The following is a 27,782-nucleotide window of genomic DNA, read 5'->3' as shown; positions in this document are numbered from 1 at the left end:
AATCCCCTCCTATTTCTCTCCATCCTGAAACCAGCGCAGCGCCTCGACGGCACCAACATGGCAGAACGGCGACACTTGCCCGCCGCGGGGCTCATCGACGGACAAGGGCATGTAGTACCCCCATGCGCCCCTGGCGCCGCCGTGGACGTTAGCCCGGTCGTTGTTCATGTCCCGCCCCTTCACGCTGCCATCCTCCCGCCTCGCGTCCGATGTGCCACTGCGCGGAACACGCCTATAAGCCCCGCCGCCAATCTGCCTGTAGCCGGCCACGCGATGTCACGAGGATCCTGGAGGGGCTAGGCACATGGAGCCCTCGGCAGGCAGCGACGAAGGTGCTCGCGCCAGTGCGTAGTGACGCTTCATGCTCGTACGGGGCGGCGACTCGTGGCCGCAAGTGACTCAACATGTGGAGGTAGCAGTACCGGCATGTGGCACTGCGGTCAGCGGATCGACGTGCACTCACAGCGAGCATGGAGCCGAGCTACGCGACGGAGATGGCAGTGGCCAAGAACGCTTGCAACAGGCGAGCGCGGTGGCGCCTCGGCGTGGCAGTGGGCTCCTGCGTGCCGTAAGGCACGTCGCGGCTGCTGGAACGGCACAATCGACTCCGCCCGTCCATCGTTCCCCATCAACAACCACAGCCGTGTCTGACGCTCACCACGCTGCCGGCCGATGCAAACACGGTGCTCTAGCGCTCCATGCTCCCGCACACGCTTGTGTAATGCTAATTAGCTCTGATTTCTGTTGTTACCCACTTACCCTTGTACATGTAGATAAACACTTGGATGTGATCAATGAAAATCATCGGTGATTCACACACACCGTGTGGCCAGCAAGACTGCCGGCGAGGGCGGCATGTAGCTCGACCCACTGTGTGGTGCAACAGGTACGAAAGCACAGTTTGCACATCGATGTGCAACGCGGAGGCAGCAACAACGGTCTGACAAGAGAAGGTGGCAGCAGCGGGGCCGGCGGCGGCTGCGCGTGTGCGGCATATTCGAGCACGGAGTGGCTCGCACGACATCAAGCGGCGCGTAAGAAGTGGCACGGCCGGCAGGGTACATCGACGACTCGATTGGCAGATACACCGCGGCGTGCAAGTGAATGGTAGCCCATCACCATGCCTGAGGAAGGAGATGTCGTGGTTCCTTGGGAGGGAGAGATGGAGAGATTGGGGAAGATGAATATGACATGTGGACCCGTGAGGTCGGCGAGACTAGAGAGTAATCCCGGCTGGGATCATTATTTTTCTAGCGTGCCAAACCCAATGTAAACGGATTTTGGGTCGAGATTAACCGGGGTCGATAAGTATAGGGTATGAACTTCAGAGATTTAGAGGTAGATGTTTGTTTCCAACAAGGCCTACAAATTTAAGGTTTAAAATAGACTTCGCTCCGAGATCGACGGCTCTAGTGCGGCCGCTCGGGAACGCTGGATCGCGCGTACTCGTTAGACAGCGTTTAGGAAAAAAGAAACGAGTTTCAGATTTGTACTTCTTGCAGTGGCACTTCCCAGCACGAAGCTGGTGGACTGCACAAAACCAAAACCAAACTCAGAAAGCAGCACACAGCTTTTCCCAGCAGGTCTCGCGTGCTGGCCGTCTGTACCGTGTGAGTACTGGCTATGGCTCTACTGACTGGTAGTACTGCACCCACCATCACGCATTATTATTTTCTCTGAACCTGCACGCATCCATCGACCAAATTAAAGCGAACGTTAACGGCTGCACGTCTAGCTGACGAAACCCGCGGGTGCCGAATCGACCAAAGGCGAGACGGAAACGCTGAAACTTGTGGATGAGGCTTACGTCGAACGTGTCATCTTCCTCACTAATTCTTCCTGATCGTCACTGACCGCTCCCCGCGGTTCTCACCGTGACCCTCCACCTCAGCCCGCAAGCTCCACCGGTAGGGAAAAATCTTCGTACTGTACGTATGGCTCCTGTTGAGCGCACAATCAAATCAGTTGCCGGTGTAACCATCTTGGTCGCTGCTTAATTCCGCATTGATCTCTGCATCCGCCAATTAATCCCAGCAGCACTGAGAACCATGTAGTACCTTACCTGCCATGCCAAGCAACAATGCCAAGGCGATCGAAAGGAACGGGCACCGGATTATTTAGTGCGGTGTGGAGCGTGATCCCTTTCTGAACCACTTGTCTTTCTCCTCTCTCGTTTGAGTTCTCATGCTGCTCTAGGAGCTCCACACCCAGGCCACGCACACTCCTCCTTCCGTCCGCAGCCCCCAATGGCACAATGCGAACTCAACTCGGCGACGGGCCCTGGCCGCGCAGCCACGCTGGATCAAGACCCCGGGACGGAAGCTGCAAGCCCATGCCGCGCCAATGGTGGTTCGGATGTTAACGGTCTGAGGTTAGTGATGTGGAATGGAAAGAGAAACATACATAGTATGTAGTATGTGTATGTGTGTGCCTGCTTTCTGCTGCGTCTAGACGGTTTGCTGCAAATAACCTTTCGAGAGCTCTCCCACTAACGATAAATCGAAAATGATTCTATTTCCCGCTATCATTTAGCCAACTAAACCGCTATACAATACCATCCTTGCGCCTTTTTCTTCCTTTTTTTGCGATGAACTTCCTTCTTATTTCTGATATATATGATATCAGTGCATCTATGCATTTGATATATTGATGCAAAGCTTGGTTACTGAACTAGGATGACTAATTAGTGCTCATGTTTTGATGTTTGAACATGTGTATATGTCAAATATATTTGATATATCATATACGACGCCAGATTATATGCTTATTTTTTTTCAGTTTTCCATGATTTAAGGAAAACGCTAAATGGGTCTTAGCTTTGCTATAGCTTTTGTCCGAGCCACCGCTAAATGGCATAACCCGCAATTTAAAAGATTGGCTTCCAATGCATAGTTTGTTCGCATGTTGCATGTATGTGTGTGTCTTGATTGATTGTCGGATAAGTTGATCCTTTCACTTCAACCTGCATGTCGTCGGGGAGGGAGGGGGAATAGGCGTTTTAAAAATAATTACGGTTTGAACAAATGCGGAATAAAATTAGTGTTTAATTTGTCAAACATCAAACCTAAAACAACTGTACTCACCTATGTGCACCAACAACTTATGCTAAGCAAGATAAGCAACTAAGTGATAGCAAAATATATAACAAGAAACATTGTGGCTATCACAAAGTAAAGTGCATAAGTAAAGGGCTCGGGTAAGAGATAACCGAGGCACGTGGAGACGACAATGTATCATGAAGTTCACACCCTTGCGAATGCTAATCTCCGTTTGCAGCGGTGTGAAGGCACAATGCTCCTCAAGAAGTCACTAGGGCCACTGTAATGTCCTCACGCCCTCGCACAATGCAAAATGACGTGATGCCACTAAGGGACCCTTGAGAGCGGTCACCGATCCCGTACAAATGGCAACCCTTGGGGGCGGTCACCGGTACCCGTACACTTTGGCAACCCTTGGGGACGGTCGTCGAAACGCATACAAATTGCTCGAGGCAATCTCCACAACCTAATTGGAGACCCCGACGCTTGCCCGGAGCTTTACACGATAATGATTGAGCTCCGGGACACCACCAACCGTCTAGGACGCCCAAGCACTCAAGAGAAACAAGCTCTAAGGTACCAAGCACCCAAGAGTAATAAGTTCTCAACTTTTCACTTTCACATTTCACCAAGTAGAACTCAAACCGATGCAACTAATGCAATGGCAAGGGTACACTGAGTGCCCAAGTCCCTCACTCCCAAATCCCACCAAAGCAACGAAAGCTATGAAGGAAAATGAGAGAAAGAACAAGGAGAACACCAAGAACTCCAAGATCTAAATCCAAGGGGTTCCCCTCACATAGAGAAGAAAGAGATTGGTGGAAATGTAGATCTAGATCTTCTCTCTCTTTTTTTCTCAAAAACTAGTAAGAATCATTGGAGGGATTGAGAGTTAGTAAGCTCAAAGAAGGTCCACAACGGGGGAAGAACACGAGCTCAAAGAAAATATGCAATGGGGAAGAAGACCCTCTTTTATAGGCCTCTCCAAATCCAACCGTAATGACAACAGCCCACACACAAACAGTACTACCGTCGAGGTTGCAGTACTAAACGAATTGGGGTAGTAGTGGTGAGTAGGACGGCAGTACTGCCTTAAGTGGTACTACCGCGCCCTAGTACCACTCCACTTCCGCTGAGTGGAAAAGGATACAGAAGCAAGGATATAAGCGGAAGTTCCTGCGGTAGTAGAAGGCCAGAAGTATCGCCCAAGCGGTACTACCGCGCTCTACTACCGCTCGACTACCGCTGAGGTGATATAGTATCCAAAAGCCCAAGAATATGTGAAAGTGCCCGCAGCACTGGAATCGCAGAAGTACCGCACAAGCGGTACTACCGCAGACCAGAGTGGTACTACTGCTAGAGTGCAACAAAAGGCCTAAGTAAAACAGATGGATGCAGGAAAACCAGAACTACCATAACTTCTACAAATGAGCTTCAAATTGAGCAAACTCAAGCTTGTTGGATAGATGACGGCACCTATTATGAAGAACCTCTATGAATGCAGTAGAGATGTAAACCTCTGTGAATGAAGAACTGGCAAAAACCCCAACATCGAAAACATCATAGAAGCTGCATGTGAACTCCATTTTCGATGAACTCGAGCTTGTCATGAAGATGACCATAACCTCTAAAAGTCACAAAGAGAAACACCAAACAAGAACCAAGAAAGATGATGCAAGGATGCAATGGTTTGAGCTCTCAACGAACGATATGATCGCGCTACTAACTTGAGAGCCCCCTTGATTGTACGACAATCGATCCTATAATCCGATCTTCCAACTACCACCATGAGACCGGTAAAATAGAAAACCTATTAAGAGCAAACCTTTAGCTTGCACATAGTCCACTTGAGCTAGATGATGGCGATCTTGTCTTTCTCAAATTGGACCAGCTTTTTTTATTGTATTGGTCGATGAAGACTAGTTAATTGCTCCCCCATACTCCACTATGGGTGAGTCACTCTTCGACACATCTTCACAAGTCCATTGCCACCACAATGGACGGTAAGCTTCAAGCACTTGATCTCTTCGTGATGCACCACTTGAACTTGCACACCGCAATCTTGATGACGATCACCACTTGATGTCATCCTCCATGGGTTGTATGAGATCTTTCTATTGATGCAAACCCATGAAAACATACCTAACCCCACCTAAAACTCTCACGTAAATCATGGGTTAGTACACAAAGCGTAATGGACAATGCTTACCAAAATCTTTGATTCAGGTAGACCATGTTGATCCCTCTCAGTATATCTTGTATGCTTTATGTGTTGATCAGCTTGATTCACTCTTTGACTTAGTCTTGATCAACCTCTCATATGATCAATCTTTTCTATAATTTCTTGAATAGCACCTTGGTCATCACATACTATCCTTGAAAGCAACAAATGGACTTCAAGAAAAATTTATGGACAAGCCCTTCAAATATAACTCAAGACAACCATTAGTCCACAGAGATTGTCATATATTACCAAAATCAAACATGGGGCACCGCATGATCTTTCAGAACTCAACTTTATGTTTCATGTAAAAAATAGTTATTTCCATGGAAAGCTCAAAATGACATTTGAACTTCAAATTTGTTTCGTATTTCTTGCACTACGGCGCCAACACGTTGTCGCTCTCCGGCCTTGGTGTCTAGCCTTGGCATGGCTGGGCCATTGTGAGGATGGTGAAAAAGAAAGAAAAAAAATGGTTTCGACATCAAACCTTGCTAACAAATGTGTGTTGTTAGAGCTTGAACTTTCAAGATCCTGGTTCCTTGGAACCTGGTATTTGAAAATAATAGTAAAGATGACATTTCAAAGTTTCAAAAACTCAATTTATTTTTATGTAAAAACCTATACATGTTAGTTATGTATCTGTATTTTTTTCATTAAATACTATGAAAATTTGCAACATGCACAAAACAAACAATTTTCTGACCAAAAAACATGTTTGATTTATGTATTTGTATTTTTTTGGGTATATCTCGAATGGATATATAGTTTTATGAAATTTTGTATGCACCTACTATACATGTATGTGTACATGCATACTTTTTGGGTTTTTTCTAGATGTGGAAATAAGGGTTTTTGAGAAAAAAGAGATAAAGGGATATCCAGAGGCCAACAAAAAATGCACCTTTTGGTGTTATTGGGCTTGCTACGATGTGGGCCTAGGTTCTAAAATGGACCCTTTGTATCATAGGATGCAAAACAAGGAATAGAAGAATGTGGAAATAGAGTATTCACTATTAGAGAAAACTTCCAAGAGGTTAGGTGGATAGAAAATTTACAATAAAATCTAGTGTGACCTGTGATTAAATCAAACAATTTATTTAGAAAAAACTTCTTAATATAGAATTCTCTACAAAAGTTGCATTTTTTAATCAAGTAGGTGCTTAGTTGTGCGAAGATCAAGGGCTCCTTTGATTCAAAAGAATGTCATAGGATTCTTGAAGGATTTGATTCCTTAGGAATTTTTTATAAGTATCATGTTTGAAAATTGCACTCTTTTTTCTATTCCTCAAAAATTCTACTAATCAAATATATAGGCCTCAAGCGCCCAAGCGTATGCTTGTAGACAACACCAACTGATCCTTTAGTCTAAAGCATTGATGCAGGTCGCTCCAAAAGGATGCTTACAAACATTATTTGATAACGGGTAATATATTAATATGAAGATAATACCAATTACATCTGACATTTGCAAGAACACAATATAGTAATCTAGTAGATACATTGAGGATGCGCAAAGAAGAAAAAAGATTAAAAAAATAAAGAAAGTTGACATAACCAAATGGCGTGCAACAGACCAGCAACAACATCATCCATTTCGATTTATTCATCAAACATCATCCATCATTTTTACGACCAAAAAAAAAGATGCAATGCAACCACTGCAGGATGGTCACGAACTGGTCAACGCCGGCCAACCGTGTCAGTGTGTACGAGCGGAAAGATCATATCGCGGGGTCGGTAGGCGGTAGCGGCCGAACCCCGAGCGGCACACGGTCCGCCCCGTGAGGTCGTATGGTGGCGCGGGCAGTGGGTCCGGTCAGGGTCGGGTGGCGACCCGATCGACGCGGCGGCGCGTGCGAGACCAGACCAAGCCTTTTTTTTTCGCCACCCGACCAGACCAAGCCTCACCACACCATCTTTGTGCACGCCTACTTTTCACTTCCCATGTTCGTATTTTTTCTCGTAACGAACTTTGCTTTTCTCTCTTTCCAGAGACCACCTGCCCCTGGACTGAACATGCACGCCTAGATCGCACCTGCGCTGCACAAACCTACCACCGCAGAAGAGAGAGAGAGAGAGAGAGCTGCAAGCATTTTCTCAAAATTTACCGCTTCCATTCCAGCACGGGAGTAGTAAAATGTGTCGCTGGGTTGGTGGAACTAGAGAGAATCCGTGCTCATGGTTCAACGTTCCGCTGGCCGTTGACTCCGGGCCGTTGAAAGATCGTGCGCTGAATTCCCGAGGGAGCATGTGCTTTTCTTTGGCAACGGGAAGAAAATTGATGACGGGTCAGAGTAATCAAGGCCAGCCAGCCCGGTCAGTATAAACTCTCGAGCTTGACCTTTTGGCGTCGGCTACGCGTGTACCTTGCCTCAAAAGAAAAAAAAAGGCTACGCGTACTACAGCTTCAGCTTGGGGCTGGGGAACACACCAGCGAAGGGATTACCGGTCCCTTTTTTCCTCTTCTCATTTTTAGTTTTCTTTCTTTATATTCGGGCTCCGACGAAACCGGGTGGAAAGCGACGGGGCCTGAGAACGAACGCGCGCAAGTTCATCTCCCTGTACTCCTATAATACTCCACTAACTCCAGTACGTTCAAAAAAAAAAAATCCAGTGGCTCGGTGGGAGTGCGATTTTGGAATTGTAAATCGTTCGTGCGACTTGGCTGCTCGCTGTCTCGCGACTGTGCTGACCACATGTGGCCACGATCGGACTAAAAACTTGTTAACCATAAAGAAAGAGGGCAGACACACAGTGATCAGCCCCTACTGGATAACTCATATGAGGCACACACACACTAGGCAGTCATGCTCAAGGACCACCGGGGAGCTAAAACGTGGAGCAGAGTTGTCGTATTAGCTCCATCAACATAATAATAACCATCAATCATCAATAAGATAGTTTTGTCAACAATAAAAAAACACTCTAGCAGAGTCGTTAGGAGGGCATTTCATATTGAACCCGTAAGCCTTGATATTTGGAGCTTGGAGCGTGTTCCATCCACCAACCACTTGTGAGCTTCATCACCCTCCTGGCCTCCTCAGCCTCCCGTGCGGCCATCTCCTCTCTCTGTCAATGGCGTAGACAAGCATGTCATTGAAAAGAATGACAGTTTGTGACAGCCGCAATGTGCCAACTGCCTAATGTCTCTCCCGCCATGTTTTCCCGTCGCCCTTCGTTTGCTGCTATAAAAAAGTCGCCATCATGGTCGAATAGCTCACAACCTCCACTTCCAACACAGCTTCCCGTAACTACTTTCTCCCTCTCAGTCGCCATGTCGCTTCCCCCGTGGTCGAGCCGGGTGTCGCTCTCAAAGGAGGAGCAAATGATGGACGAGGAGCTGGCGGAGGAGGAGGTCACCCTCATCGCTAAAGGAGGAGAAGGATTGTTGTTATACGCGGGAGGATCCTTCCCTCAATGAGTGCCAAGATTGGAATCCGGGACTTCCTCCATTGTCTGGGATATCCAAGACAGCCACAAGTACGTGAAATCCCGTACTAGCAGGCGAGGTCTCGTCCATGCAACTCATATCGGGCACCACGTGCTCCCAAGTGACTTTGTTAAGGGGGCATGGGATGAGCGTTGTGTCACCCATGCCTCGGTTGACAACCCCGGCAACATCTTTAAGCATACCGACGCTTGGTAGGCATTCCGTATAGAGAGCGACTGCACTATCTAGCATCATGACGAGGAGAATCACGCGGACTTGGTGGCAAAGAGGGAGCACATCAGATGACACACAATCAACATGAACATGGTGACATCAACCGCGCCTCATTGGGCCTTGCCTCTCTTGGAAAAAGGTCGTCCCCGGCCTCGATGGCAATTGACAGGAACGAGACGGAGACGAGGTCGCCAGACCTTCACACCGTCACTTGTAGAGGACACGTCGAGTCATCACTTAGGCATGTGCCCCTACACTGCATTCATTGTCATCGTGGCAAGAAGCAACTGGTGCTCAACAAGACGAAGAAATCATTAGCTTAGTAAAAATATGTCGCTAATTATCTTTTCTACCCCTACGTAACCACTTTTGTAATGCAATGTTATCTCAAATTAGTGTTCTAATCCCTAAAATTGAGTGTGAATTTTTGAGTTGATACAACAAAAAAACATAAATGCAAGGTAATGGAGGTCGCATTATGCCGACTCTGTATTTGTGCGCAACGACCGCGGCCTCCATATTCATATAGAGAATGTTTCATGTCTCATATGGAGGCTGCCAATATGGCGACTCTGCTAGAGTTGCTCTAAGAGCATCTCCAACATTTGGCAAATGTGACCCCTCTATATCTCAGCAAGCGCGTCTGGGAACAAGAGCTGGCCGCCCCCATTTCTTCGCCCGGGCAACACATCCATCAGATTCGAAACCTCAAATTCATAAAAAGACATGCACATAGATAACTCAGTCAATATAGCACACAAGCAATTCAACAATTCGACAAATTCAAAAAAAATCCAGGATAAGTAAAACTCAACAATTTATACATAGAATAAATGAAGAAATCAATCACCCCTGTTGTTGTGGTCGTTGATCTCTTTCTTTTTGTTGATGGAGCACTTACTGCAATTGTCATCCATGATGCTTGTGTCGCTCAACTTGATCCTTGACTCCTCCATGATCCTCGCGAGCCTCATCTTCTCTTTCATAAGCTCAATTGCCTCGTGTGTTTTCGCATTTTCAATTTTCAGTTTTTGTCATTTCTCTTGCTTCTCCATGTCTATCCTCCCCTCTCAATGTTCATACTCTTCCGCGCCTCTCCTGATTGAACTCATTCCTTTGCACATCCAAAAAGAGCGTGTACCTCTCCCCCTCCTTTTGCTTCCCTTTTCTCCTCAATTTTCTTAAGTGTCTGCCTCTTGTTGCAAAAGATGTTTGTCCATGTGCCATACATTTTGCTTGTGCACCATCATATGCAACCCTATCCTTCTCCCACTTTGTGCCCCTCAAGTGACTATTCCTTTTTGGCTCAGTACCATGTCTGCCCGCCCTTCCACGTGACTCATCATCGTCATCCAATCCAATAGATTGGTTAGAGCTTGTGCCATCGTTGTTCTTCTTCTTGATAGGGTTTTTAAGATCTCAAAAGAGGTTGGACCACTTTGGTTTTTCATTCAATTCCATCCAACAATGGCACACGATGAATGGTTTTTTTTTCTTAACTTGATGGTACAAAGTGGCGGCAAACCCCATCTAGCAAGCAAAAATCACACGTCAACATACTGGGATAAAGGAAGCAAGCAAGAAAGATGATGACCAATGTGAAGCTACCAAAACTTACATAGCTATCGACTCCAATACCACTTTGGTGATTATTCACCACTTGTGCATAGAAATTTCGAACCTTGTTCATAGACTCTTGGATTCCGGACCATCTATGTTGGAGACAACACTCCTTGCGAGTGGTGGATCGGATGTTTCTCCACGTAGCGCTTGTGTTCAACGTACCATGGGTGGATATTTTACCAATACTTGGAACCCTTTTACTCGGTTTCACATACATGATCCATGTTTCGTGCCCAACTAAGCATTAATAACATGGCATTTTCATGGGTTGAGTAAGAATTTTCTCTTGCCTCCACCTGCTTCTTTTCCTTGAGCGCTCGACGATTTCCCAACATCAAACAAAGACAAAATTTGATCACACATCTCATAATTTGGAGGATCTTGACTGTCATTTATCATATCCATTATAAATGAGTCCTAAAGGTGCATCACAATGAAACTGCCATCCTAAAATTGATTCGCTAAATGCTATGGGGCAAAAAAAAGCATGATTGTTTTATTGAGGCATATTGTCGAACAGTTGGTGGGCATGTCCGGCACTAGAGAGATTCCCAACATTGTCTGCGACTGTTGGAGTTGTGACGAATTGTATGCCTTGTCCTGAAGCTAATGGGATGCCCGGCCATTGCAAAGTCAGAATTGGTTCAGGTACGGGCATGGTGGAAAATTACAAGGGTGCCAGGTTGGAACTATTGCCGGCTAGTCGTTGCTATAGTTGCCATGAAAAAAGGTTGTCGGTTAGAAGCGATTTTGCAAATAGGAAGGACTGAAGACATGCATCAATAGAGAGTTGTAACATTGTATAGCTTATGCAGTCGCCTAGGAGCATAGGACCCCTATCTCCCGGTGATGTCTGCTTTTGAGAGCTTCCCTTGGAGACGAGCTTAAGAAAAAGGCGCATCGACGATAAGACATAATCCAAAATGAGGGCCCCTCTCAAGGCGGTTCCCGCAACTACAAAACACAATCGCGCCCACCGTCGGCCGCCCATCAACAATGCATGGGAGGAAAGTACTCCAGACCAACACCTTGAAGAAAAGCAAGCCTTACAAAATGTTGTCACCCGATCTGCGGGTTTTGATTTAGGGTTTCTCCCGGAACACGAGAAGAGGGTAATAGTGCCACATGTGCGCATTGAAGAAAATTTGGTTGCTTGTGGGTGGCCACCATGCTCACCTGGCCAATTTAAGGTTTAGGGCCTTCACACCGATAAAGACCTTCAAACATCTAGTTCAGCACGATTGCCGATGCTATGGTATTTGCCTCTTTCCATAGTGGTCATGCTTCCAACCATGGTCATCATCCACAAACGACCGACGTTGTGACACTTATCTCTTGCCATCACGGTGGTCACGCCACCCTTGAACCATGGCCGACAACATGGAAATATCACTACTCATGCATTCTAGGGTACCGTCTCATCTTCTGCTAGCCAAGGGGCTCTCATCGCCACCTTTACATTCGAGGTCTTGAGCCCTATGATTAACCCTAGTCACCCTAATCAAGGATCATAAGAGCATCTACACCCGGGCGCCCCAAACACATCTCAAACGCCCTGGCGGGCCAACCGGTCACAAAACATCTACCCACTCGGGCGACTCAAACCGGCCTCAAACGCCTGGCCTGTCCGGCGCCCCTCAAATCCAGCCCAAATCTAGGGCAGATATTGGGCAGCCTAGGCACACCCGGGCGCGTCCGCTTGACAGGTCGGCCCACCACTGACCCCACATGTGTCCCACAAAATCCCTAATCTGGCTTCCAACTTCGGACCCTGGTTCACTCCACTCGCCTCTCTTGCTCCATCCTGTCCTCCTCCCTCCTACATTCCGATCATATCCGGCGCGATGTCGAGCTCCGATAGCCACTCCTGCTCCGACCTCGACTTCGACAAGGAGCTGACCCCCGCATTGCCTTGGAGCTGTCCAAGGTTGACACCAGGGGCAGCTCCAGATCTGCAGCGTCGCCACAGCTCCCGTGCCAGCGCAGCGTGGATGTTGGAGATGGACCCTCCGAGCCCACGCTCAGCTCCGGCAAGATAGCACAGTCCGCGCCGTCCCGACGCCATCCTCTTCTCCCATCCGCTCCTCCATGCCGGCAACGGTGGGTGCTAGTGTCCGCGCCACCGGCCCGCACGCGCACTCCGGAATCAGAGGCGCCCATCGCGTGCCGTGAGAGGCAGCGGGCAAGGGAGAGGGAGGCGGCGGAGATGTCCGTGCACCGTCGCCGCAGGATGTCGGCGAAGCTCGACGCGAAGGAGGCAGCGGCGGAGGCGACTCGGCTTGCCAAGCTGAAGCAACAACCGAAAAAGGCCGCCCGCCGGATGAAGGGGCTGATCGTCTTTCCTCTTCATACGACACCGACAACGACGATAGCTCCACCTCCTCCGACAACGACCAAGATCCTCCACTAGCCGCAGATGCCTATAGCTGCGCCGGCGACTGGAAGGGCAAAGGCCCAACGCGGAAGTTGTGATGTCGCTCCTCCTCCAATGTTTATATCATTTTTAGTTGTTGATGCTTAAGAACTTGTCCGGCGACGAACTCAGATGATCTTGTGGATGATGTGAAGCTCTTTTATATCCGTTTTGCAGCTGATTTTGTTGTCCGTTTGCAGTCGATTTTGTTACCCGTTTGTTTGATCATGTAGAGTAACTCACGTTGCATGTATAAGATGGATATAGGGTGGCGAATATGAGATACGTGGATGTGAAAAGGGAAATATGAGGAGTGCCCGATCAGTACCGCGGATGCGCCTAGGCGCGTCCGCATGCATTTGAGAGGCCGAATTAGAGCATCTATAGCCGGGCGCCCCAAACCGGTCTCAAACACCCGAGCCGCCAGCCCGGGCACTGACTAGTCACGATTTCTTGACTCAGACGACCCCCTCAAACGGGCCTCAAACGCCCAGGCTGACCGACACCCCTCATATCCAGCTCACATATGAGGCGGATATGGGGGCGCCCGGGCACACCCGCCACGTTGGACTGACGGCATGGTCCCATACGGAAACGCCCGAAATCCCGGCGGTCCGAAACTCGTCTCCTCCGTCGGACCGGTGGTGCCGCGTGGCGCACCGGCGGGTCGCGTAGTGGCTAGCCCGGCTATTTAAGTCGGCAGAGGAGGCTGAGATGCTCGCCTACATGGGTGAGGTCGAGCCGGAGCCCTCCTATCCGCCCATCCAGCCGGTGCCCGGCACCGTCGTCACGGACATCTCCGACGACGAAAGGTAGATAGGGTAGTGCATAGTATGTAGTACGTAGCATTTTTTTGCATGCTTTGTGTGGATGTAGATGTTGATTTTTTTTTTTGAAACCAGAGATGTTGAAATATGAGAGAGTCAGATATAGAGTGACTAATTTAAGACATAACCGATCACTGCAGAAGCACCTAATCGTGTCCATGTACGTTTGAGAGACCGAATTTGCAAAGTCCAGTTGTAGACGCTCTTGGCACATCGTTGCTATGGATGCTCTAAGCTTTTCTTTGTTCCCCTTTCTCCCACCTCACCCTTCCCACTCATGGTGTGCTCTTGGCCCCGACCATAGCTAGTCGACATGGTGTAGCTAGTCGACATGGTGTCTCACTCCTGTCTCGCGGTTCCACCGGAGGGAGAGGGACGCGCGCACCTACTACTACTAGCCCGGTAGCAAGCCGTATGCCCATGGGGCCTAGGGGTGTGTGTACAATTGTCAATTGAGCAGGAGACTATACTAGTATTCCATTCCAAGTGCCCCGCGCCGACCACTTTCTTCAATCCGCAGCCGAGCGAGGCTGCTGCCCTCCATGTTCGTTTCCCTCTTCTTTCCTTTTTGTATTGTGTACATCAGTACATATAATAAAGAAGAGTTTGTTTAGTCCCCTCGTTTCCCCTTGTCTTTGTCATGGGCAACGACCGAACCAACCGGGGAAGGAACCTTCGTCTCTCTCTCTCTCTGTCTCTCACCATCCGCGTCCCCGACCATTCCTCCCTTTCCCACGGCGCGCCCTCCGCTCCCCTTCCTTCTGCCTGGCGGGCCCTCCCCGGCGGCCACGGGGCCTCTATAAATAGGCAACGCTGCTCCCTCCCGTCTCCACACCATCCACCGCATCCATCCCAGGACATTAAAAAAGGACAAGAGCTCGATTCAAATCAAACCCAATCCTGCGCTACGTATCGCGCTTCTTCCGTCCGCGCGTTCGCCAGAGCTGAGAGTTTGAGGAGATGGCGGGCGGCGGTGTCGAGGACGTCTACGGCGAGGACAGGGCCACCGAGGAGCAGCTCATCACGCCATGGTCATTCTCCGTCGCAAGGTAATGCCGCTAACCAAAACCGACATGTTCTGCTTCGTGATCCAAGCCACTCTTACGGCAGATCCCCCTCCGGCCGGAAATGAAGTTCCATGGCAATTCCACCTCCGCTATCTTGAGAAATTATGATGGTGCGTGCGTGCGTCGGTGCGTGTGTTTCCGCGGTGATCCGCATCGGCACGGCGAGATCATGCGATTTCGGTTGTGGTCTCGTGTGACTTAGGATTTGGTCGGCAACTTACTATTGCGATCGCGACTATTTAGGGCACGGTTGTAAACCCATCTTTTCCTTCCTTCCTTCCTCACGCCTGCCAAAATATTTTCTTCGTTTTGGGATATCCTGCTCCTGCCTTGTTACCACTGCGCTGAAAGTTCTCGTCTGCGTTACTCTGTTTCTTGACGTTAACACATGCATGATGACATTTTCCTTGCGTGCAATCAACCAACAGTGGGCACCAGCTTCTGAGGGACCCCCGGCACAACAAGGGGCTGGCCTTCACCGAGGCGGAGCGCGACGCGCACTACATCCGGGGGCTCCTCCCGCCGGCCATCGTCTCCCAGGAGCACCAGGAGAAGAAGATCATGCACAACCTCCGCAGTTACACCGTGCCCCTGCATCGCTACGTCGCCATGATGGACCTCCAGGAGAGGAACGAGAGGCTCTTCTACAAGCTCCTCATCGACAACGTCGAGGAGCTGCTCCCCGTCGTCTACACGCCCGTCGTCGGCGAGGCCTGCCAGAAGTACGGCAGCATCTACCGCCGCCCGCAGGGGCTCTACATCAGCCTCAAGGACAAGTGCGTCTCTCTCTCTCTCTCTTCTCCCTCTCTCTCTAGCGCTGTGCGTTTCTCTCTGACAGTAAACTGTTCAAGACTGGCGTACATGTCTGACATGTCAAGCACTTTTCAGGGGCAAGGTGCTCGAGGTGCTCAAGAACTGGCCTGAGAGGAGCATCCAGGTCATCGTCGTCACCGACGGCGAGCGCATTTTGGGGCTCGGAGATCTGGGCTGCCAGGTATCAATATGTTCAAGGATGATGCACCACCAACCTTTTTCTGATTCCTTTAAAAAAACCTTTTCCTGATTGTTAATGCTCATGCATGTTATGATGATCTTGTGCAGGGTATGGGTATCCCGGTTGGCAAACTGTCTCTGTACACCGCCCTCGGAGGAGTTCGCCCATCAGCTGTAAGTGTGGTTCTGAATGTTCTGAAAGCATGCAAGGATCAAAACCAGTGGATCGCTCTGCTGACTGATTTATACAGTATTAACAATGTAATGATCGTGATGCAGTGCCTGCCAATTACCATCGATGTTGGCACCAACAATGAGACATTGCTCAACGACGAGTACTACATCGGGCTCCGTCAACGGCGTGCTACCGGCGAGGTAATGCCGATGGCTGTACGCAGCAGTCTACTAGTGCATACTGTGGTTATTAGCTCGCCTCTGCAGCTGGTGAGCTGGGCAGACTCTTTTGACATGTCGATGATGCTGAACTTTGTGTTTGTTTCATGGCTGCCAGGAATACCATGAGCTTCTTCAAGAGTTCATGAATGCAGTGAAGCAAAACTACGGCGAGAAAGTCCTGGTCCAGTTTGAGGACTTTGCCAACCACAATGCATTCGATTTGCTCGCAAAGTACAGCAAGAGCCATCTCGTCTTCAACGATGATATTCAGGTGCTTCATTCATTCCCGTACTGTTGGTACCAAGTCATCACAAGGTGAAGCATTACTGTCTTTATTATCTCCAGAGGCACTGAACAGAAATGGTGGTGTTGCAGGGCACAGCATCAGTGGTCCTCGCAGGCCTCTTGGCGGCCCTGAAGATGATCGGTGGAGGCCTTGTGGATCAGACCTACCTCTTCCTTGGTGCTGGAGAGGCTGGAACTGGCATTGCAGAGCTCATTGCTCTTGAGATGTCGAAACACGTAAGACAGCAAGCTCTGCATTGCCTATGGATCAGCCAGTCCATGGTGTATTACGTATCGCTGATGTCGAATTGTTCGTTTTACAGACTGAACTCCCGGTGGACGACTGCCGCAAGAAGATCTGGCTGGTGGACTCCAAGGTTGGTCGCTCATCTCATCTCAGGAATTGCAGCAAGATTTAGCACGACGTTTTGTCTCTGACACGTAGGGCTCGTGTTGTGCAGGGTCTGCTTGTTGAGTCCAGAAAAGAGTCTCTGCAGCACTTCAAGAAGCCGTTCGCTCATGAGCACGAAGAACTGAAGACCCTGCTAGAGGCCGTCCAGTCCATCAAGCCAACCGTGCTGATCGGAACCTCCGGCGTCGGGAAGACCTTCACCCAAGAAGTGATCGAGGCCATGGCCTCCTTCAACGAGGTACGCAGCTGGTCCGGCCATGATAATCCTATCACATTTCTTTCTTGATTCGAGCTGCAGAGACGCTAAACAGAGGCCGTGTGAGAAATGCAGAAACCCGTAATCTTCTCGCTGTCGAACCCAACGTCGCACTCGGAGTGCACGGCCGAGGAGGCCTACACCTGGAGCAAGGGCACGGCGGTGTTCGCGAGCGGCAGCCCGTTCGACCCCGTGGAGTACGAGGGGAAGACGTACGTGCCCGGGCAGTCCAACAACGCCTACGTGTTCCCCGGCTTCGGCCTCGGCGTCGTCATCTCCGGCGCCATCCGCGTCCACGACGACATGCTCCTCGCCGCCTGTAAGTATCTGCATCTCCTCTCGCGCGTTTGCGGCGGCTGGTGACTGAATCTGAATCTGAATCTGATGATGGTGAATGGTGTTTGGTTTGGCTGGGTGCAGCGGAGGCGCTGGCGGAGGAGGCGACCCAGGAGAACTTCGACAAGGGGCTCATCTTCCCGCCCTTCACCAACATCCGCAAGATCTCGGCCAGCATCGCCGCCAAGGTGGCCGCCAAGGCCTACGACCTGGGCCTGGCCAGCCGGCTGCCGCGGCCCGACGACCTGTTCAAGTACGCCGAGAGCTGCATGTACACCCCGCTCTACCGCAGCTACAGGTGAGCGCGGCGGCAGTTTTGCGGCGAGGACGGACGGAGTCAGTCAATAAAATCAATCTCCTTCCCCCATATGCCAACCAGCTCAAGCTTCAGCGACGCAACCTAAAACATAGGCTTGTTTTTTCTGTGTCCGTCTATGCGTATGTGTACTCTTGTGCTGTTCTACTTTACTTTACTTTACTTTTGTACTGTAATGTACTGTTTACGGGAGCACGGCACACACGCACCTGTCTATCTGTGTCGAGGTGCGTCGTCGTCGTCGATTCTTTTGTCAGATTGAGTTAAACGAGTGTAATAGTTTGATGATTTGTGTTACCAGGGTTGCTCTTTTACTTTCCACGCTCGACAAATGTGCTGAAGCATTAGGATGTGTTTGTGGACGCAGAATTTCCGAGCTCGAGCTCAAATTAGCTCAGATGAACAGTAAAAATCCAAAAATATTAAAATAAAATTTAAAAAATTCTGAAATTATTCCAGAGCAAACATTGATAAATGTTTTCGGTGCTCATAAAATTCCATCAAAGAATGACATTCGTGGAAGAGGTGGCAACCATGACATCCGCGAATGTCATTTCATGATGAAAATTTTCAAACACTTGAAACATTTGTCAAAATTCATTAGAAAAAAAAAATCAGTTTTTTCCATTTATTTTTATTTTTTTGTGAGCTTGATGTTGGTCGTGAGCTCAAGCTCGCGAGTAGAAGATGACTTTTGTGTGTTTGGTCCTCTCTCCAACATGCATCAAACATGTTTCAGTTGCGTCACATTCCATCGCCGCTGAGCATGCATCAAACATGTGTTGGTCCTCTCTCAAAGCCCACCTCAAAGATATGAGCAAACACTGGCCATCGTCCTCATCGATCCATCTATCGCGTTCCTCCCGTCTCTGTAGGGCTGGTCTTCGAGGGTATGTTTGATAGCCTGCATTAGGTCCAACCAAACCCACGGGGTGCAAAAATGTCCTATTTGGTAGCCTATATTTACTGTTTGGTTAGCATAGCACAAAACTTAAAGTACCCTACCAGGCAGGCTCGTTGGAACAGTGGAATCGCCCGTTTCCCCTCAGCCAAACTCGGACGATACAAGGAAGGGGAACACGGCGTCAAGCTCATGAGAGCAAGGAGATGGTGCGAGATCGTGCGCGTCCCCAAAAATCTGCAGGAAGAATTTGTGGCCACCTCCTGCCGAATCGGTCGCCCTATACAGCCACCCTCGGCTCACGACCCAAACTCGCGCCCCCTCCTTCGAGCTCTCCGTTTTGCGTGGATCGTCATCGACGAGCAGGTAAGCGACACGTCTTCTTCGGCCGGCGGTCGACAACGGCGACGATTTGTCTTCTTCCTGTTTTCCGACCAGTTCCACGCCTCCATCGGGCTTAATCGATGGTTGTAAGTTCGGTTAGTCCGTCCTCCCTACTTATTCTATCTTAGATATGTGAGCATGTGGTAGCACTATAGACCGTCGATCCATGAGAATGTGATGTTTTGGTAGCTAGTGTTGATGAATGGGTAGCATGATAGGTGTTGCTTGTAAGCTTTGATGATGTTCATGTTGTTCCTTGTCAACAAGGATGATACCATGGTAGATTTGGTACTAGCCTCTGAATCAGAGCATGTGTAGTATGCTAGTTTGCAAGTATGTAGGTGTGGTAGTGTGTTGAACTTCATGGCATGCTACGAGCTTGAAAATCAGTCATAGGGTGATGTGTTGAACTTCATGGTCCATGTGTAATATGCTTACTATCCATGCGTAGTGGTCCTTCTTACTGTCCATGTGTAGTGTGTTTCACAAATCGTGACGCTAACGCTTGTAGGACATGAGGCTGCAAGATTTTAGCCATTTCATTGTCTTGTTCGAGAGCCAATTCCCGTCATCCTATTTTGAGGACCCCTAGCCTATGACCGAGGATCAGATATCTCTGAATTAGATTCCCTTGAGGGGTCTGCAAGGCCTCTACCATTTGTGCCTAGCACATATGTGTCAGATGCGCCTAATGTTGTTGCTTCTACACATAAGGCAGCCACCAAGGCTAGGAGGGCAAAGATGGCTGGGAGGGGGAACTCAATGAAATGTCAGTCGTTCTTACTACTTTCGTGCTTAACAAATATGTAAGATCATAGTCAACAGGGTAAGGACTGATAAGGGCTTCAAGGAGGTGCACTTGAAATCTGTTTCCAAGAAGGTGTTTGACATGTGGCCAAGAGGTCACCTCGACACAAGTCTGCAATCACCTCAGGAAGTGGAGTGCCAGATGGATCCTGATACGTCTCCAACGTATCTATAATTTTTTATTGTTTCATGCTGTTATATTATCATTGTCGGATGTTTTACAATCATTTTATAGCAACTTTATATCATTTTTGGGGACTAACCTATTGACATAGTGCTTAGTGCCAGTTGCTGTTTTTTGCTTGTCTTTTACTTCGCAGAAAATCAATACCAAACGGAGTCCAACACAGCGAAACTTTTTGGATATTTTTTCTGGACCAGAAGGCGCACGATGAACCAAGGAAGTACGAGAGGGGAGCTCCGAGGGGAGCACAACCCACTGTTGGAAATATGCCCTAGAGGCAATAATAAATTGGTTATTATTATATTTCCTTGTTCATGATAATCGTTTATTATCCATGCTAGAATTGTATTGATAGGAAACTCAGATACATGTGTGGATACATAGACAACACCATGTCCCTAGTAAGCCTCTAGGTGACTAGCTCGTTGATCAATAGATGGTTACGGTTTCCTGACCATGGACATTGGATGTCATTGATAACGGGATCATCACATCATTAGAAGAATGATGTGATGGACAAGACCCAATCCTAAGCATAGCACAAGATCGTGTAGTTCGCATGCTAAAGCTTTTCTAATGTCAAGTATCATTTCCTTAGACCATGAGATTGTGCAACGCCTGGATACCGTAGGAATACTTTGGGTGTGCCAAACGTCACAACGTAACTGGGTGGCTATAAAGGTGCACTACGGGTATCTCCGAAAGTGTCTGTTGGGTTGGCACGAATCGAGACTGGGATTTGTCACTCCGTGTGACGGAGAGGTATCTCTGGGCCCACTCGATAGGACATCATAATAATGTGCACAATGTGATCAAGGAGTTTATCATGGGATGATGTGTTACGGAACGAGTAAAGAGACTTGCCGGTAACGAGATTGAACAAGGTATCGGGATACCGACGATCGAATCTCGGGCAAGTATCGTACCGATAGACAAAGGGAATTGTATACGGGATTGATTAAGTCCTTGACATCACGGTTCATCCGATGAGATCATCGTGGAGCATGTGGGAGCCAACATGGGTATCCAGATCCCGCTGTTGGTTATTGACCGGAGAGTTATCTCGGTCATGTCTGCATGGTTCCCGAACCCGTAGGGTCTACACACTTAAGGTTCGATGACGCTAGGGTTATAGGGAATAGATATACATGGTTACCGAATGTTGTTCGGAGTCCCGGATGAGATCCCGAACATCACGAGGAGTTCCGGAATGGTCCGGAGGTAAAGATTTATATATGGGAAGTCCTGTTTTGGTCGTCGGAAAAGTTTCGGGTTTTATCGGTAATGTACCGGGACCACCGGGAGGGTCCCGGTGGTCCACCAAGTGGGGCCACCAGCCCCGGAGGGCTGCATGGGCCAAGTGTGGGAGGGGACCAGCCCTAGGTAGGCTGGTGCACCCCCACCAAGGCCCAAGGCGCCTAGGGTTTAGGGAGGGGGCGCCCCACCTAGCTTGGGGGGGGGGGGCAAGTTTCCCCTCTTCCCCCCCTTGGCCGCCCCACCAGATGGGATCTGGGCTGGCCGCCGCCCCTAGGGTGGAACCCTAGGTGGGGGCGCAGCCCCCCTCTCCCCCTATATATAGTGGAGGCAAAGGAGCAGCCCACAGACGAAGTTTCTTCTCTTGTTGGCGCAGCCCTACCCCTCTCCCTCCTCGTCTCTTACGGTGCTTGGCGAAGCCCTGCTGGAGTACCACGCTCCTCCACCACCACCACGCCGTCGTGTTGCTGCTGGATGGAGTCTTCCCCAACCTCTCCTTCTCCCCTTGCTGGATCAAGGCGTAGGAGACATCATCGGGCTGTATGTGTGTTGAACACGGAGGTGCCGTCCGTTCGGCACTAGGATCATCGGTGATTTGGATCACGACGAGTACGACTCCATCAACCCCGTTCACTTGAACGCTTCCGCTTAGCGATCTACAAGGGTATGTAGATGCACTCTCCTTCCCCTCGTTGCTAGATTACTCCATAGATTGATCTTGGTGATGCGTAGAAAATTTTGAATTTCTGCTACGTTCCCCAACAGTGGCATCATGAGCTAGGTCTATGCGTAGTTACTATGCACGAGTAGAACACAAAGTAGTTGTGGGCATCGATATTGTCAATTATCTTGCCGTTACTAGTCTTATCTTGATTCGGCGGCATCGTGGGATGAAGCGGCCCGGACCGACCTTACACGTACTCTTACGTGAGACTGGTTCCACCGACTGACATGCACTAGTTGCATAAGGTGGCTAGCGGGTGTCTGTCTCTCCCACTTTAGTCGGATCGGATTCGATGAAAAGGGTCCTTATGAAGGGTAAATAGCAATTGGCATATCACGTTGTGGTTTTTGCGTAGGTAAGAAACGTTCTTGCTAGCAACCTATAGCAGCCACGTAAAAAACTTGCAACAACAATTAGAGGACGTCTAACTTGTTTTTGCAGCATTTGCTATGTGATGTGATATGGCCAAGAAGAATGTGATGAATGATATGTGATGTATGAGATTGATCATGTTCTTGTAATAGGAATCACGACTTGCATGTCGATGAGTATGACAACCGGCAGGAGCCATAGGAGTTGTCTTTATTTATTGTATGACCTGCGTGTCATTGAACAACGCCATGTAATTACTTTACTTTATTGCTAACCGGTAGCCATAGTAGTAGAAGTAATAAGTGAGCGAGACAACTTCATGGAGACACATTGATGGAAATCATGATGATGGAGATCATGGTGTCATGCCAGTGACGATGATGATCATGGAGCCCCGAAGATGGAGATCAAAAGGAGCAATATGATATTGGCCATATCATGTCACTATTTGATTGCATGTGATGTTTATCATGTTTATACATCTTATTTACTTAGAACGACGGTAGTAAATAAGATGATCCCTCATTAAAATTTCAAGAAAGTGTTCCCCCTAACTGTGCACCGTTGCGAAAGTTCGTCGTTTCGAAGCACCACGTGATGATCGGGTGTGATAGATTCTTACGTTCACATACAACGGGTGTAAGCCAGATTTACACACGCGAAACACTTAGGTTGACTTGACGAGCCTAGCATGTATAGACATGGCCTCGGAACACAAGAGACCGAAAGGTCGAGCATGAGTCGTATGGTAGATACGATCAACATGAAGATGTTCACCGATGATGACTAGTCCGTCTCACGTGATGATCGACACGGCCTAGTTGACTCGGATCATGTAATCACTTAGATGACTAGAGGGATGTCTATCTGAGTGGGAGTTCATAAGATGAACTTAATTATCCTGAACATAGTCAAAAGGTCTTCGCAAATTATGTCGTGGCTCGCGCTTCAGTTATACTGTTTAGATATGTTCCTGGAGAAAATTTAGTTGAAAGATGATAGTAGCAATTATGCGGACTAGGTCCGTAAACTGAGGATTGTCCTCATTGCTTCATAGAAGGCTTATGTCCTTAATGCACCGCTCAGTGTGCTGAACCTCGAACGTCGTCTGTGGATGTTGCGAACATCTGACATACACATTTTGATAACTACGTGATAGTTCAGTTAAACAGTTTAGAGTTGAGGCACCGAAGATATTTTGAAACGTCGCGAAACATATGAGATGTTTCGAGGGCTGAAATTGGAATTTCAGGCTCGTGCCCACGTCAAGAGGTATAAGACCTCCGACGATTTTCTTAGCCTGCAAACTAAGGGAGAAAAGCTCAATTGTTGAGCTTGTGCTCAAGATTGTCTGAGTACAACAATCATTTGAATCGAGTGGGAGTTGATCTTCCAGATGAGATAGTGATGTTTCTCCGAACTCATTACCACCAAGCTGCTAGAGCTTCGTGATGAACTATAATATATCAGGGACATATATGATGATCCTTGAGATATTCACGATGTTTGACACCACAAAAGTAGAAATCAAGAAGGAGCATCAATTGTTGATGGTTGGTGAAACCACTAGTTTCAAGAAGGGCAAGGGCAAGAAGGGATACTTCATGAAACGGCAAATCAGCTGCTGCTCTAGTGAAGAAACCCAAGGTTGAACCCAAACCCGAGACTAAGTGCTTCTGTAATAAGGGGAACAGCCACTGGAGCAGAATTACCCTAGATACTTGGTAGATGAGAAGGCTGGCAAGGTCGATAGAAGTATATTGGATATACATTGTGTTAATGTGTACTTTACTAGTACTCCTAGTAGCACCATGGTATTAGATACCGGTTCGGTTGCTAAATGTTAGTAAACTCGAAATAAAAGGCTGCGGAGTAAACGGAGACTAGCTAAAGGTGAGCTGGCGATATGTGTTGGAAGTTTTTCCCAAGCTTGATGTGATCAAGCATCGCACGCTCCCTCTACCATCGAGATTGGTGTTTGCGTTGAGCATAGACATGATTGGATTATGTCTATCGCAATACGGTTATTCATTTAAGGAGAATAATGGTTACTCTGTTTATTTGAATAATACCTTCAATGGTCTTGCACCTAAAATGAATGGTTTATTGAATCTCGATCGTAGTGATACACATGTTCATGTCAAAAGATATAAGATAGTAATGATAGTACCACCTACTTGTGGCACTGCCACGTAAGTCATATCGGTATAAAACGCATGAAGAAGCTCCATGTTGATGGATCTTTGGGCTCACTCGTTTTGAAAAGTTTGAGACATGCGAACCATGTCTATTGGTGTATATGCATGAAGAAACTCCATGCAAATGGACCGTTTGGACTCACTTGATTTTGAATCACTTGAGACATGCAAATCATACCACATGGGCAAGATGACTGAAAGCCCCGTTTTTAGTAAAATGGAACTAGAAAGCAACTTGTTGGAAGTAATAGATTTTGATGTGTGCAGTCCAATGAGTGCTGAGGCGTGTAGTGGATATCGTTATGTTCTTACTTCACAGATGATTTGAGTAGATGTTGAGTATATTTACTTGATGAATCACGAGTCTGAATTATTGAAAGGTTCAAGTAATTTCAGGGTGAAGTTGAAAGATCGTCGTGACAAGAGGATAAAATATCTATGATATGATCATAGAGATGAATATCTGAATTACGAGTTTGGCACAGAATTAAGACATTGTGGAAATTGTTTCACAACTAATACAGCCTGAAACACCATAGTATGATGGTGTGTCCGAACATCATAACTACACCCTATTGGATATGATGCATACCATGATGTCTCTTATCGAATTACCACAATAGTTTATGGGTTAGGCATTAGAGACAACCACATTCACTTTAAATAGGGCACCACGTAATTCCGATGAGATGACACCGTATGAACTATGGTTTAGAGAAACCTAAGCTGTCATTTCTAAAGTTTGGGGCTGCGACGCTTATGTGAAAAAGTTTCAGGCTGATAAGCTCGAACCCAAAGCGGATAAATGCATCTTCATAGGACTCCCAAAACAGTTGGGTGTACCTCCTGTCTCAGATCCGAAAGCAATAAGGGATTGTTTCTAGAATCGGGTCCTTTCTCGAGGAAGAAAGGTTTCTCTCGAAAGAATTGAGTGGGAGGATGGTGGAGACTTGATGAGGTTATTGAACCGTCTCTTCAACTAGTGTGTGGCAGGGCACAGGGAGTTGTTCCTGTGGCACCTACACCAATTGAAGTGGAAGCTTATGATAGTGATCATGAAACTTCAGATCAAGTCACTACCAAACCTCGTGGGATGACAAGGATGCGTACTACTTCAGATTGGTATGTAATCCTGTCTTGGAAGTCATGTTGATAGACAACAATGAACCTACGAGCTATGGAGAAGCGATGGTGGGCCTGGATTCCAAAATGGCTCGAGGCCATATAATCCGAGAGAGGATCCATATATGAAAACAAAGTGTAGACTTTGGAAGAACTACTTGATGGTCGTAAGGCTGTTAGGTACATATGGATTTTAAAAGGAAGACGGACAATGATGGTAAGTATCACCATTAAGAAAGCTCGACTTGTCGTTAAGATGTTTTCCGACAAGTTCAAGGAGTTGACTACGATGAGACTTTCTCACTCGTAGCGATGCTAAGAGTCTGTTGGAATTATATTAGCGATTACTGCATTATTTATGAAATCTTGCAGATAGGATATCAAAACATTGTTTCCTCGACGATTTTCTTGAGGAAAGGTTGTATGTGATACAACCGGAAGGTTTTGTCAATCCTGAAAGATGCTAACAAGTATGCAAAGCTCCAGCAATCCTTCTAAGGACTGGAGTAAGCATCTCGGAGTTGGAATGTATGCTTTGATGAGATGATCAAAGATTTTGGGTGTATACAAAGTTTATGAGAAACTTGTATTTCCAAAGAAGTGAGTGGGAGCACTATAGAATTTCTGATGAATATATGTTGTTGACATATTGTTGATCGGAAATGATGTAGATTTCTGGAAAGCATGCAGAGTTATTTGAAAAGTGTTTTTCAATGGAAAACCTGGATTAGACTACTTGAGTATTGAGCATTAAGATCTATAAGGATAGATCAAAACGCTTAATAGTACTTTCAAATGAATACATACCGTGACAAGATTTTGAAGGAGTTCAAAATGGATCGGCAAAGAAGGAGTTCTTGGCTGTGTTATAAGGTGTGAACATTGAGTAAGACTCTAAACCTGACCGCGGCAGAATAGAGAGAAAGGACGAAGGTCGTCCCCTATGCTTTTGTCATAGGCTCTATACGGTATGCCATGCTGAGTAGCGCACCAGATGTGTGCCTTGCCACATATCTGGCAAGAGGGTACAAAGGTAATCTAGGAGTAGATCACCAGATAGCGGTCTAAATTATCCTTAGAGGAATAAGGATATGTTTCTCGGTTATGGAGGTGATAAAGAGTTCGACATAAAGAGTTACGTCGATGCAAGCTTAACACCTATCCGGATAGCTCTGAGTAGAGATACTGGATACGTATAATGCAGCAACAATTTAGAATAGCTCCAAGTAGAACAGTTATTTGAAATGGCTCCAAATGTAGCGTAGTAGTTGCATCTACAAGATGACATAGAAATTTGCGAAGTACATACGGATCTGAATGTTGCAGACCCGTTGACTGAAACCTCTCTCACAAGCATAACATGATCAAACCCAGAACTCTTTGGGTGTTAGTCACATGGGGATGTGACCTTGAGTGTTAATCACATATCGATGTGAACTGGATTATTGACTCTAGTGCAAGTGGGAGACTATTGGAAATATGCCCTAGAGGCAATAATAAATTGGTTATTATTATATTTCCTTGTTCATGATAATCGTTTATTATCCATGCTAGAATTGTATTGATAGGAAACTCAGATACATGTGTGGATACATAGACAACACCATGTCCCTAGTAAGCCTCTAGGTGACTAGCTCGTTGATCAATAGATGGTTACGGTTTCCTGACCATGGACATTGGATGTCATTGATAACGGGATCACATCATTAGAAGAATGATGTGATGGACAAGACCCAATCCTAAGCATAGCACAAGATCGTGTAGTTCGCATGCTAAAGCTTTTCTAATGTCAAGTATCATTTCCTTAGACCATGAGATTGTGCAACTCCCGGATACCGTAGGAATACTTTGGGTGTGCCAAACGTCAAAACATAACTGGGTGGCTATAAAGGTGCACTACGGGTATCTCCGAAAGTGTCTGTTGGGTTGGCACGAATCGAGACTGGGATTTGTCACTCCGTGTGACGAAGAGGTATCTCTGGGCCC

At 47.5% G+C, this 27,782-nt stretch overlaps 1 protein-coding gene across 2 annotated transcripts; it reads left to right on the top strand.

Annotated features, from left to right (window-relative positions):
- The first annotated feature begins 2,115 nt into the window (after positions 1-2,115).
- LOC125551635 (NADP-dependent malic enzyme, chloroplastic) lies at positions 2,116-18,147 on the top strand. Of its 2 annotated transcripts, none has more exons than XM_087516108.1 (11): positions 2,116-2,371; positions 15,285-15,632; positions 15,745-15,850; positions 15,958-16,023; positions 16,129-16,224; positions 16,361-16,516; positions 16,621-16,767; positions 16,854-16,907; positions 16,992-17,180; positions 17,274-17,517; positions 17,619-18,147. In XM_087516108.1, the coding sequence occupies exons 1-11, from the start codon at positions 2,247-2,249 to the stop codon at positions 17,834-17,836; spliced, it is 1,749 nt and encodes a 582-aa protein (XP_087372234.1). In that variant the 5' UTR covers positions 2,116-2,246; the 3' UTR covers positions 17,837-18,147. The 2 variants fall into 2 exon arrangements, with proteins under 2 accessions (XP_087372234.1, XP_048570865.1); XM_048714908.2 differs by lacking the exon at positions 2,116-2,371 and adding an exon at positions 14,605-14,838.
- The last annotated feature ends 9,635 nt before the right edge of the window (positions 18,148-27,782 follow it).

The sequence above is a fragment of the Triticum urartu genome, chromosome 1A, assembly GCF_056163025.1.
Source record: "Triticum urartu cultivar PI428250 chromosome 1A, HENAU_Tu73, whole genome shotgun sequence".
In the NCBI taxonomy this organism is placed as follows: domain Eukaryota; kingdom Viridiplantae; phylum Streptophyta; class Magnoliopsida; order Poales; family Poaceae; genus Triticum; species Triticum urartu.
This window is presented reverse-complemented; position numbering and strand designations above follow the sequence as displayed.

Bases quoted from the DNA above. Each gene is read 5' to 3' on its own strand.
- LOC125551635 (XM_087516108.1), top strand. From the start codon at position 2,247: ATGGCACAATGCGAACTCAACTCGGCGACGGGCCCTGGCCGCGCAGCC. The intron at 15,633-15,744 runs GTGCGTCTCTCT...AGCACTTTTCAG, and splicing joins TACATCAGCCTCAAGGACAA to GGGCAAGGTGCTCGAGGTGC. The intron at 15,851-15,957 runs GTATCAATATGT...GATCTTGTGCAG, and splicing joins TCGGAGATCTGGGCTGCCAG to GGTATGGGTATCCCGGTTGG.